The 13,469-nt window shown below is 37.9% G+C and overlaps 1 protein-coding gene across 1 annotated transcript in view; it reads right to left on the bottom strand.

Moving 5' to 3' along the window:
• Nucleotides 1–13,469, bottom strand: part of Thsd7b (thrombospondin type 1 domain containing 7B) — an 817,905-nt gene that overhangs the window by 42,485 nt on the left and 761,951 nt on the right. Inside the window, exons 17-19 of the mRNA XM_042683500.1 lie at nucleotides 12,072–12,213; nucleotides 3,901–4,016; nucleotides 1,551–1,668 (exon numbers count right to left, since the gene is read on the bottom strand). Of these exons, the coding sequence (XP_042539434.1) occupies nucleotides 1,551–1,668; nucleotides 3,901–4,016; nucleotides 12,072–12,213 (376 nt within the window). The remainder of the gene's footprint in view (nucleotides 1–1,550; nucleotides 1,669–3,900; nucleotides 4,017–12,071; nucleotides 12,214–13,469) is intronic.

The following is a 13,469-nucleotide window of genomic DNA, read 5'->3' as shown; positions in this document are numbered from 1 at the left end:
TTTGTGCTCATTTGCATAGAAAATGGCATCATACTATTGGAAGCTGAGATTGTCACACTTTCGTTGTGAGTGAAGGTTTTGAAGAAATAGTGGTCTAGTTTCTTTTTTTTTTTTTTAATTTTTGTTGGTCGTGGGGCCTGAACTCTGGGCCTGGGTGCTGTCCCTCAGCTCTTCAGCTTAAGGCTAGTGCTCTAGTGGTCTAGTTTTTTTAACTTCAGTTTCCTGATATATACCCTGACCACTTCTCTCAGCTCTGTCCAACCAGGGATCCTACAGCTGAGTTCACATATTGGGTCTTGTTCCTTGCTGCTTCCTGACTAGTTCCTCCCACAATTCTAAATAATTCAGAGAATGACCACCACCCAAGCATCTTTATTTGTGAATAATGTAAGCGTAAACTCTTACCCTAGTCCCCTAGTGCCAGGGTTTCAGTCCTAGAAATTCTAGTAAACCCCTTCCATCTACCCTTGGTTGGCAAAACAGTTCCCAGTCTTTATTATTCCTTTCTCGCATTTGGTTCCATATTTCTCCAGCTCATAGTTATTTTGTTTTTCATCTTTTTAAAAATCATTTTCCTCTTTAAAAAAGTTCTCCTTCATCTTACCTAATTGCATTATCAAGATTTCTCTCAAGGTTTTAAACTCCAAATGTATGATATTTGCCATGTAATTGTACCCTTCTTTAGGGTTCTAGCCTAAACTATTTGTGTGCTTCTCATTGTGATTTTGTTACTCCTGCTCTCCAATGGATGCATATCTGAGCATTTTGTTTACACTAAGAGAAGGGCTTCCTTTTACCATTGCCTTTCTGAGTGTTGATCATGTTCTATATCCCTTGCCACTACACATGGCCTGAGATCTTATGGCAGCATTCACCAAAGATTCCTCTATTTTGTCTCACTGTTACTTATTAGCAGCTGGCCATTATAAACCACAGTTTCTGATATTCCTTCTTACATGGAGTTGAGGACAAAAACTAAATTATGACTAATATTTATGGAAGAGATGCATACCACTTCCAACTGGTCTGGAAAAGTCCCCACAAAACCAGATGATGTCACAATTCTGAGAAACGTCCTTATATTAAAGTGGCAGAACCTCTATCAGTGTGTACTTTTGATTGACGGTTTGAAGCAGAAATTACTTCTCTGTTTACATGGGTGGAAATAAGTCTGTAGTGTCATGTTAAATCTCTGTGCTTTGGAGGCTCGTCTGACAGAGTACCTAGTTTTAATAATGCAATACATCATCAAACCACTGAGGCCAGCGTGATTTACAACCAGCAGAACTTAGTATCTTCTTAGTGAGTATTGTTATAAAAGTCTAAAAGCCCCTGTGGAATCTTCAACTGTTACCATGTCAGGTTCACAATCTGCTTAGCTCTATGAAACTAAGATGAGATCCAGCTCTGTCTCTCTTCCTCTTTGGGCCAGCCTTGTATTGCCTTCAATTGATCAACATAGCTTATACCATTTATCCAACTACTACATATTGAAAACTATTTTAAAAACTAAGCTATATGTTCAGAACAAACACAGAGGACCCAATTACCTCCTTGGCCACAGGTCTGTGAACACTTTGTCCAAGTTGTCCATCCTGAGAGCTGACAGTTGACCACACATTCTACCAAGCAGGGAAGGCTCACTCTCTGGGGCTTCTCCAAATTGCGCTGCAAGTAGCAACAAAATATAACTTCACTACCCAATAAAACTGCTTTTATGAGAAAGGATACCCTTCATAGTGCAATTAGTAAACCTTCCACATTTCACTGGGGGAACAAATTGCCTGTCTGATATAAATCCATGACAATCATGGAAAATATTTTTTTATTTCACAATTAAAATTTTGTAAACCCAAATTCCTTTTTTTTTTTTTTTTGTCCGTTGTGGGGCTAGAATTCTGGGCCTGGGCACTGTCCCTCAGCTCGAGGCTAGCACTCTACCACTTGAGCCACAATGCCACTTCCAGTTTTCTGGTGGTTAGTTGCATAATTGGAGACTTTCCTGCCTGAGCTGGCTTTGAACTGCGATCCTCAGATCTCAGCCTCCTGAGTAGCGAGGATTACAGGCATGAGCCACCAGCACCCAGCCCAAATTCCTTTTTATAAAACTACAAGTCTAGAATGGATCTGTCATCAGGCTCTGGGAAAGTTGTAAGTCATGCCATAGAAAGATCTGTCCTGTTGCTTAGTAAGAAACTGAAGGTACATCTCAGTATCAAATCTAGGCATCCTGGGATGAATCAACAGCACACAGAGACCTCGAAATTAACAGCTAGTATGGCTAAAAGATAACAGAATAAGAATCAAAATAAAACCAACACCCTCTCTGAACTCCTAAAAAGAGCAACTGGATTTCAAATACAATTATGGTCTTACTCTCAGGAAAAGATGGCAATATGCTTCATTTAAGAAAGTCTATTTAAAGTCAACCTCTAGAGACAAAATGTAAATATTATGTAATGACTAAGATATATTAGTTTTTAGTGTAAAAATAAATCACCTTAGAAATATGAAGAGAATAATAAATAATTTTGATTTAGAACTCATACAATGTTTGTTTGCCTAATTAGGAATATTTTGACACTCAACACATGTTAAATATTAGCAGTACATATACACCAAATTTAAATTAATTATTAAATCATGATGGCTTGCCAAGTGCATAAATTGGAAATTACCACAGGAGAGCTATGATTAATTTTTGAAACATGGGTATTCTACTTAGGTTAATAACTTGGGATTTTAAAAATTAACATTTTAAAAACATTTGTTGGACATAAACAGTTTAGAAAGCAGAAGCATATTTTTTCCACTAGTGAATATCAAAAGAAAACATTCATTACATACATTAAATATTGATTATAAACTGTTATAGAGAGATTAGTTAACTTTTCCTGAGCCAGACAACTAATTAACTGAAATAGAATGTTAAAATAAATCATCGACAGCAGATAGCACACTCTACCAGGGTTGCTATTTTCACAATATCATCTAGTTTCAAATGGTCTGGTCAAAAGTTGATGTCATGGTTGACAGCTATTTGGAGAGCATGTTGAGAGAATATTTGGAGTTAGGAAAGATGAGGAAGAGTTCTTTTGCTTTAATTTCCAAATGTGTACTACACCTACGTGAGCAGCAACAGGACCAATTTTCATCTTGCCAATTTGTTACAGAAGTTTCTGAAGCAATCTTTGTTTTCAACTCCCTTGTTTTCAATTTATTCCAAGGTTTTATGATTCTTACAATGGGATAGCATCTTCATTTCTATTCAGCAACCCATATAGGCTTTTCATTTATTTGTTGAGAAGGAAATGTTAAATTCTCTGCAACACATTTGTGCAAAGCTTGTTCTTTATATTCTATATAGTTTGTGATGGAAAAGATGGATGCAATATAATTAGAAAAATTCAGAACAACCTAGTTTGAAACTTGATAGGGAGGGTGTTTATATAGCTAGAAATGGCGAGGATCGCTGTATTGTTTAACCAGCAATCACTTGTTGAGACAATAAATGTCTATGATAAAGGGACAGTGTGTCAATATGTCATGTGTCGAGATGAAGGGTCATATCCTACTAGTTAAAGTACCTAAGGTTAACAGTTTGTTGGCAAACAAGCACAACATATAAGTTTTTGGAAGGATTACATGTATATAAATACTAAAACGTATTACAATAACATTTGATACATATATTTAATGGACTTACTTCTCCATTATAAAAAAAGTTTCCCCCTTCATTGTGACCAAGTCCAAACTAGCTAAGTACAACTGTACTATAATTTTACTTTGACTGGACCTAAGCTAAGAGGAGAACAAATCAGTCTGCCATCTGTATTAAATACCATAAAGGTTATAGACAAATATTAAGGAAACAAAGCTAACTCAACATGAGCAAGTTACCTGCTCACACTGGTCCATGCTGACTGGCTTGCCATCACTCCGAACACAGCTCAGAAGGCGAGTCCTGACGCCTTGGCCACAGGATGCATTTTCACTCAGCTGGCAGGTACTCCATTCTAAAGGCATAGAATCACCACCAAAATTATGATCATGTGAACAAAATAGAGCAAAGCTACATTGGTGAAGTCCACATATATCCCTAAAACTCTTCCCAAGTGGCTCTGGAAAGCAGGATGAGATTATTTTACTAGGGGGAAAAACTCCAAAAATACAGACATAAAATTGTAATAATATATGTATATGTCTAGGGTAGTCTTAGAAGAGGATCACAATAGCCCAAAAGCTATGTACATATGACCATATAAGACGATGCTAAGAAAAATGAACTCCAAGATATGGAAACAAAAGTTTTTTCTTTGCTGTTTTTGTTTTTAAAGTACTATGTGAAGTTGCTTCTTTTTTTTTTCATTTTGTCCCTATGGTTTATCCCTTGTTGTCATTGCATTTGATTTTGGTATCCTGTGTATTGTATATACATTAATGTGAATTAGGGAAGGAAAGGGTAACAACAAAATGGTGAGACAAAGGACCAAGGGCAAATCAATGCAATAATGATACTCACAAGACAATATGTTGGAAATGAATTTTATAACTTGGTGGAGGGACATTAGGGGAGCGGGAAAGTGGCAGAAAAATGAGGGAGGGGATAACAATGTTTGACAAGAAATGTACTCACAAACAAAAAACAAAAACTAAGCAACTGAAGTGAGTTATCTCCTAAAGTTGGATTTCCAGATGTAAAGTGAATAATGGTTTGTAAGCAATCATGTCACACTAGCCAGCATAGCAGAGAAGGGGCACTAAACAAGATGATAAACAAAAACTAATATGGAACCAACTTTTCTTGGTGATTTTGAGAGAGAGAACAACAAAGAAATGATGCCAGATGATAGGAATTTATTTGCCTCTCCATCCATTCTTATATGGAAATCTTAACCCACCCAGGGTGACAATGTTAGGAGGTAGGTCTTACAGAAACTGGGTGTGAGAACTCACAAAGGTTAGTATCTTTGTAGAAGAGACTGTAGAGAGCTTGTTTGTCCACTGAGCACGTGAGAGTACAGCTACCATGGGTAAGAAGCCCACACCAAACATGGAATTTGCCAGTACCATCATCTCGGTCTGACCAGATCCAGATTTATGAGAAATAGATATCTCTTGTTTAAAAGCTATTCAGTGTACGGCAATTTGTTGTAGCAACCTGAATGAACTAAACAATTTTATTTAATGAAAATATTAAGTGAAATGAACACCAAGATAGGGACACAAGAGCTTTTTCTTTCTTGCTATTGTCTCTAATGTATTTATAAGGTACCATGTGATTGTTTTGTTGCTTTGTATGTCCTTCCCCCATGGTATAAACCCTGTTTTCACCTGTATTTAATGTCAGTATATTTGGGAGGGGAAGGGAAAAACAAAATGCTTCAATAGGGTTACAGTTTGACCCATTATAACAATGAGATGTACAAGATGCTATGTTGGAAAATGAACTTTACAATTTAGCCTGGGGGGAGGGGGTGGGGATGGGGAGTATAGTTGTGAAGGTGGGAAGGAAGGGAGGGTAGGGGAAAAACAAAGAAGGAGTCAACAATGCTTGATAAGAAATGTACTCATTACCTTGCTCTTGTAACTGTAACCCCTCTGTACAGTATTTTCACAATAAAAAACTCATTTTTTAAAAAATTTATAAAATAATTGAAATTATTTGGCATTTTTGATACAGTACAACCAAGAAAAATGTCCTGTAAAGGAACAAAAGACCCAAAGAATCTTTATATTTTCAAGTTAGTCTACAATGGAAGTCACATTATACTGGGTAGTCACATTATACTGTAGATAATAGACAGTTAGCATAAACTACCTTATAATTCACTTGATTAAAAATGCTTGTTATTACACATAGAAAACCAACAAGACCGCAATAAAGGCCAAGAAACTGCACCCAAACTGAGAATCCAAGAACCATAGGAAGAACCCAGTTTTCGCAGCCCCCAAGAAGGTAGATAACATGGCAGGAACTCCCAAATACCTCTCAGTCCTATCTCTTAATGTTAACGGACTGAACTCTCCAATTAAGCGACATAGACTGTCTAGTTGGATTAAAAAACAAGACCCTTCTATCTGCTGCCTGCAGGAGTCACATCTTGCCCGTAAAAACAAACACATTTTCAATGTTAAAGGCTGGAACAAAATCTACCAAGCAAACGGACCGCATAAACAGGCGGGAGTTGCAATCCTAATATCAGATAAAATAGACTTCAAATTAAAATTCGTGAAAAGAGATAAAGAAGGTCGCTACATACTAATTAAAGGATCTCTCCTTCAGGAGGATATTACAATTCTAAATATCTATTCGCCAAACAATGGAGCACCCAAATTTATCAAAGAAACACTACTTTCCCTCAAATCCCATATAGATCCAAAGACATTAATCGTTGGGGATTTTAACACACCACTCTCCCCACTAGATAGATCAACTCGGCAAAAACTCAACAGAGAAACCGCAGATCTAAACAGCTGCATAGATCAACTAGACTTAACAGACATTTACCGAACATTTCACCCAGCAGCATCAGAATACACGTTTTTCTCAGCAGCACATGGAACGTTTTCTAAAATAGACCACATTTTAGGCCACAAAGCAAACTTGTCTAAATTCAGAAACATTGAAGTTATACCTTGCATTCTCTCTGACCACAAGGGAATAAAGTTAGAACTCAACACCAAAAGCCACCAAAGAAAGTCCGGTATCACATGGAGGCTGAACAACACACTGCTGAATCATGAGTGGGTCATGGAAGAGATTAGAAAGGAAATTCAAATGTTCATGCTATTCAACAAAAATGAACACACAAAATACCAGCTCCTCTGGGACACAGCAAAGGCAGTACTCAGAGGCAAGTTTATAGCTCTGAGCTCCTACATCAACAAATTGGAAAGATCTGAAACTAACAATTTAATGACACATCTAAACCTCCTTGAAAAAGAGCAGCAAGATAAACCCCAATCCAGTAGACGGAAAGAAATAATCAAAATTAAATCAGAATTAAATGAATTAGAATCCAAAAAAACTATAGAAAGAATCAACAAAACAAAGAGTTGGTTCTTCGAAAAACTCAACAAAATTGACAGACCCTTAGCAAATCTTATCAGAAAAAGAAGAGAACACACCCAAATTAATAAACTCAGAGATGAGAATGGAAACATCACCACGGAAACAACCAAGATTCAGAACATTATAAGGGAATACTTCTCAAAACTTTATGCTAATAAGTTTGAGAACTTGACAGAAATGGACCTCTTCCTAGCAAATATTGACATGCCAAAACTAAACCAAGATGAGGTAAACTATCTTAACAGGCCCATATCAAGCATTGAAATAGAAACAGCAATAAGAGACCTCCCAGCTAAGAAAAGTCCAGGACCAGATGGTTTTACAGCGGAATTTTACAAGGCCTTCAAAGCAGAGCTCACACCAATTCTCCTCCAACTCTTCAATGAAATTGAAAGAGAAAGCTCACTACCGAACACATTCTATGAAGCCATCATAACCCTCATCCCAAAACCAGGCAGGGACTCATCAAAGAAAGAGAACTATAGACCCATTTCTTTGATGAACATTGATGCAAAACTTCTCAACAAAATTTTGGCCAACCGACTTCAACAATTCATCCAAAAAATCATACACCACGATCAAACAGGATTCATTTCAGGGATGCAAAGCTGGTTCAATATACGCAAATCAATTAATATTATTCATCACATCAACAGGAGCAAGAATAAGAACCACATGGTTATCTCAATAGACGCAGAAAAAGCATTCGACAAGATCCAACACCCCTTTATGATGAAGGTTTTGAAAAAATTAGGAATCCATGGAACATTCCTCAATACAATAAAGGCTGTATATGACAAACCTACAGCCAGCATTATACTCAATGGTGAAAAACTAAAGCCACTTCCTCTTAACTCAGGAACAAGACAAGGATGCCCACTCTCTCCACTCCTCTTCAATCTAGTATTAGAATGCCTAGCTACAGCAATAAGACAAGATGCAGACATAAAGGGGATCCAAATAGGGAAAGAAGAAATAAAACTCTCCCTCTTTGCAGATGACATGATCTTGTATTTAAAGAATCCCATAGACTCCACTCCCAAATTACTCAAGCTGATTCAAAACTTTGGCAAAGTAGCAGGTTATAAAATTAACCCCCAAAAATCAATGGCTTTTCTGTATGCCAACAATGAGAAAAGTGTGGCTGAAATTAGGAAAGCAACTCCATTTGTAATAGCCCCACAAAAAATAAAATACCTAGGAATTAACTTAACTAAAGAAGTGAAGGACCTCTATGATGAAAACTTTAAAATCTTGAAAAAGGAAATCAACACAGAACTTAAAAAATGGCAAAACCTCCCATGCTCCTGGATTGGAAAGATTAACATTGTGAAAATGGCAATACTCCCCAAGGCTATCTACAAATTCAACGCAATACCTATCAAAATTCCACCCTCATTCTTCAAGGAAATAGAAGAGGCAATCCAAAAATTCATATGGAACAATAAAAGACCCCGAATAGCAAAAACGCTCCTCAACGGAAAGAACACTGCTGGAGGAATATCAGTACCAAATTTCAAACTCTACTATAAAGCCATAGTAATCAAAACAGCTTGGTATTGGCATAAGAACAGACCTCAGGACCAATGGAATAGAATTGAAAACCCAGAAATGAACCTACAGACCTATAGCCATCTAATCTTCGATAAGGGAGCTAAAACAATAGAATGGAAGACAGACAGCCTCTTCAGTAAATGGTGCTGGCAGAACTGGTTAACTACATGTAGAAAACTAAAGCTAGATCCTTATATATCACCCTGCACCAGAATCAACTCCAAATGGATCAAAGACCTTGAACTCAAAGCAGACACTCTGAAAACATTACAGGATGGAATAGGAGAAACCCTGGGTCTCCTTGGCACAGGCCGAAATTTTCTGAATAAAGACCCGGAAACACAACAAATCAAAGAAAGGCTGGACAAATGGGATTGTATAAGGTTGCAGAGCTTCTGCAGGGCAAATGACATAGCTAGCAAGATCAATAGAAAGCCCACCGACTGGGAGAAGATCTTTACTAGCCATACAACGGACAAGGGTCTCATATCTAAAATATACTTGGAACTCAAAAAATTAAACCACCCAACAACAAATCCTCAAAGAAACAACTGCCCAATAAGTAAGTGGGCGAAAGACTTAAAGAGAAGCTTCTCTGAAGAAGAAAGAAGGATGGCCAATAGACACATGAAGAAATGTTCAACATCCCTAGCCATAAAAGAAATGCAAATCAAAACAACATTGAGATATCACCTCACTCCAGTTAGAACAGCAAAAATCAAGAACTCTAACAACAACAGATGCTGGAGGGGATGTGGACAGAAAGGAACCTTACTTCATTGTTGGTGGGAATGTAAACTTGTTCAACCACTTTGGAAAGCAGTATGGAGGTTCCTCAAAAGACTCCACATAGAGCTCCCCAATGACCCAGCAATCCCACTTTTGGGCATTTACCCAAATGATCACAAACAAGGCCACACTAAAGCTACCAGCACAACTATGTTTATTGCAGCATTATTTACCATAGCTAAGACATGGAACCAACCCAGATGCCCCTCAGTAGATGAATGGATCAAGAAGATGTGGTATATATACACAATGGAATTCTATGCCTCCATCAGAAAGAATGACATTTCCCCATTTGTTAGGAAATGGAAAGGCTTGGAAAAAATTATATTAAGTGAAGTAAGCCAGGCCCAAAGAAACATAGGTCCCATGGTTTCCCTTATTTGCAATATCTAGTATAGGTATGAGTCAAGCGGAAAAAGTCAAATAATGTGATGTTAGGAAAACGAAACCTCAAATATGTATTTTAATGTTTTTGTTTCTTTCATGCATGTGTTTCTAATGCATTTATAATATTATCTCTTTGTTGCTTTGTATGTCCCTCCCCCACAGTGTAACCCCCGCTTTCACTATATTTGATGTCAGTATAACATGTGGAGGAGATGGGGACAAACAAGTCGTTTAAGGATTCAGGTGGACCTGTTGCAACAATGAGAAGTACAAAATGTCATGTCAAAACCAGCTTTACAATGTCGGGGGGGGGGGGGGGGGGGGGGGAGGGGGGGTATGATTGGGTGGGAGGGAGGGGGGAGGCTGGGAAGGGAGGTGAAGGGTAAACAAAGGAGGAGGCTGCAATGCTTGGTAAGAAATGTATGCATTATCCTGCCCATGTAATTGTAACCCCTCTGTACAGTATGTTCTCAAATAAAATAAAATTAAATTAAAAAAAAAAAAAAATAAAAATGCTTGTTATTACTTTAAATGTCCTTGACCAAATCAGTGCTAACCTTATAGTAATGATATTTGCCACATTAGGTAAAGGTTCCAAGATTTTAATAGCAACAGTAAGCTTACATACAGTAAAAGTTAGTCTTTAAATTATATGCTTTTCCCAGCTACACAGAAAGCATTAGTAGGATTGAGCTTTGAGTCTGAACCCAGACAAAAATACAAGCCATTATCTGAAAAATAACTAAAATCCAAAAGTCTGGGGATGTGTACCACATGTGATAAATCACCAGCTTAGTGTGTGTGTATGTATGTAGTATAATATATATATATATATATTATATATTGATGTCTAGTATGTTTTTATAAATATATTTATGCTCTTTCTATTAGGGAAATTTCACTGTTTCTGAAAAATACACTATAAAAATCAAGACTCTAAAGAAAAAGGGCAAATATACCATATCATCATCATTTATCCGAAATAAGGACAAGACATATCAACAGCAATTCCTCTAAGGTTTTCTTTTTCTTTTTTTGTCAGTTGTGAGGCTTAAACTCTGGGCTTGGGCTCTTCCCTGCGCTTTTCAGTTCAAGTTGAGAATTCTACCGCTTGAGCCACATCACCACTTCTGGTTTTCTGTTTTTTTATTGGAGATTAGAGTCTTACAGCGTTTCTGGCCTGGACTGGGTTTGAACCCTGATCCTCAGACCTCAGCCTCCTGAGAGGGCTTGAGCCATCTGTGCCTGGCTTCCTTTGAGGTTTTCTACAAGATAAATCTCAACAGTGCAAATGTGGCCAGGGCCATGAACTTGATTCTTCTGTTTGGAATAAGGAGATTGCTTTGTCTCTGCATGAGCATAATGCTGTGTTCCTTAATATTTAATTGAATGCTGAGACTTAATATGCTTCTACATTTTCTTACAGTTTTCTATGTCAGCTGTTGCAGGGAGTAGCAGGTCACAGGTCAACGTGAGTAATAGTCCTTTGTTTTTAGACCCTGAGTACTACTCAGGGAAACCTGAGTACTGGCTGAATGACTGGGCTGATCCGACTCCCACTACCTTGCAGTCACTCCTGACTGCTCAGGCCCCTCCATCTTTTTTTTTTTTTGTCGGTCGTGGGGCTTGAACTCTGGGCCTAGGCACTGTCCCTCAGCTCTTCAGCTCAAGGCGAGCGCTCTACCACTTGAGCTACAGCGCCACTTCCGGTTTTCTAGTGGTTTATTGGAGATAGGAGTCTCACGGTCTTTCTTGCCCGGGCTGGCTTTGAACCGCGATCCTCAGATCTCAGCCTCCTGAGTAGCTAGGATTACAGGCGTGAGCCACCAGCGCCCGGCCCCCTCCATCTTTTTCTGAGCTCTATACAGGATGCCAAAAACTTTAATTTTTGAAATAATATGTGTCATGAAAGCCCCAAACTCCATGACACTATGACGACTTTCATCTCTCAATGGTAAATTACCCTTCACTACTTACTTTTTGTTGTTTTAGTTTATCCTGGCTTTATTGCAGCATTATTCTGAAACTGTGCCAGACCTTTTTAAAGCATGTTATACTTCAGGGGCTCCAGATGGTCTGGCTGAATCTTCATACCAAGAATGAGTTTGTTTTTTTCTGTAAATGTCAATAAGACCTTATCCTTTTGAGTAACACGTTCACACATTGTCACTCTTCCTCCAAAAACTCAGGAATTGAAACACACACCAACATCTACTCATTTGCCAGTGTTCAGAACAAATAGCAAGGCCATGGCTTTCAACTTTACCTGTTAGATTGTAGTGGAACTGGAAGCAGTTTTCATTAAGGAGGCAGGGCCGCACCTGTGAGTCTTCGGCACAAGTCCTTGAGCTCAGCAAAGGCCGTAGCAGATGGCGAGTTCTTCTCTGCATTGTATGGGGGTCACATGACTGAAAAACAAAGGACCACAGAGAGTGGGTCTATGCGGAGTTCATAAATCACACATATGCCTAGACATATGTGTGATTTATGAACTCCGTATAGTAGGTAGCTATTTAACAAAATACAGGGAAGAGACTTCTGTGAGTGTCACACAGTATTCAGAAAGTCAAATCATTCTGTGATTCATGGAAATTTTGTTTTTATTTCTCTGTTATCTCCAAGACTACATTTTTATCTCATATATAATAAAGCACATGGAGATAATTTTCACCCATTAAACTCATTTTACATTCTGAAATACTCAGCACAAAGTGAAAAATCAATACACTTTGTGAGTTTAAATGTCACTTTGACCTCAGATAGTTTAGTCCAATAATTATATGGAGTTTTAAGAATGAGATTTATTTATTTATTTGTTTGTTTGTTTGTTTGAACTGGTCTTGGGGCTTGAACTTAGGGCTTGAGAAATGTCCCTGAGCTTTTTAGTGTAAGGCCACTTGAGCTACATACAGCTCTACTTCTAGTTTTTCTGGTGGTTAATTGGAGATCAGTTTCATGGACTTTGCTGCCTGGTCTGACTTCAAACTGTGATCCTCAAATCTGAGCATCCTGAGTAACTATAATTACAAGTGTGAGCTACTGGATCCCTGCTGAGAAAATATTTGTTTTTAAATCCTAGAAGAAACATATTAAAAATCTATCGAGTCACTATAGACAATATACTAGAACGTTCTTTTTATTTGGAGGTTTAGGAGTGTAGTGAAGGTAATAGGGTGCTTGCCTAGTAAGTGAGATGAAGCATTAAGTTTAATCCCAGTACCTACCCCTCCCCCACACCTGCCACACACAAAGAACATGTTTCTGTTAGGGAAGACCTTCAGTCCAAGGCTTGAGCCACTGAATGCCATTGCCCTTTCTGCAAAGTTAATGCATAAATGGCAATTCCAAAAATCTGGAAACACACAGTGTCCATGGGGTAATTACCCTCTGATAGACTCAGCTCATATAATACTCTCCAGACAGATAAATCTATGTATCACATCTCCTCCAACTGCTCTATCCACAACATACTTTCCTAATGGAACAATATCCTTTCAATTGTCCTAAAAACCCTATTCTTTGCTTTGCTTAGAATATCAATTAAGTCTTATTCCCTTCATAAACTTTCCTGTAATACTAATTTTTTCTCCTTCTTATTAAGCAATTCTACTTATGCCTAGGATTTTTACAGGTTTGTTTATAAATGTATGTATGTGTCTTCATG

This window comes from Dipodomys spectabilis, unplaced genomic scaffold (assembly GCF_019054845.1).
Source record: "Dipodomys spectabilis isolate Male_0828 unplaced genomic scaffold, ASM1905484v1 ptg000081l, whole genome shotgun sequence".
In the NCBI taxonomy this organism is placed as follows: domain Eukaryota; kingdom Metazoa; phylum Chordata; class Mammalia; order Rodentia; family Heteromyidae; genus Dipodomys; species Dipodomys spectabilis.
This window is presented reverse-complemented; position numbering and strand designations above follow the sequence as displayed.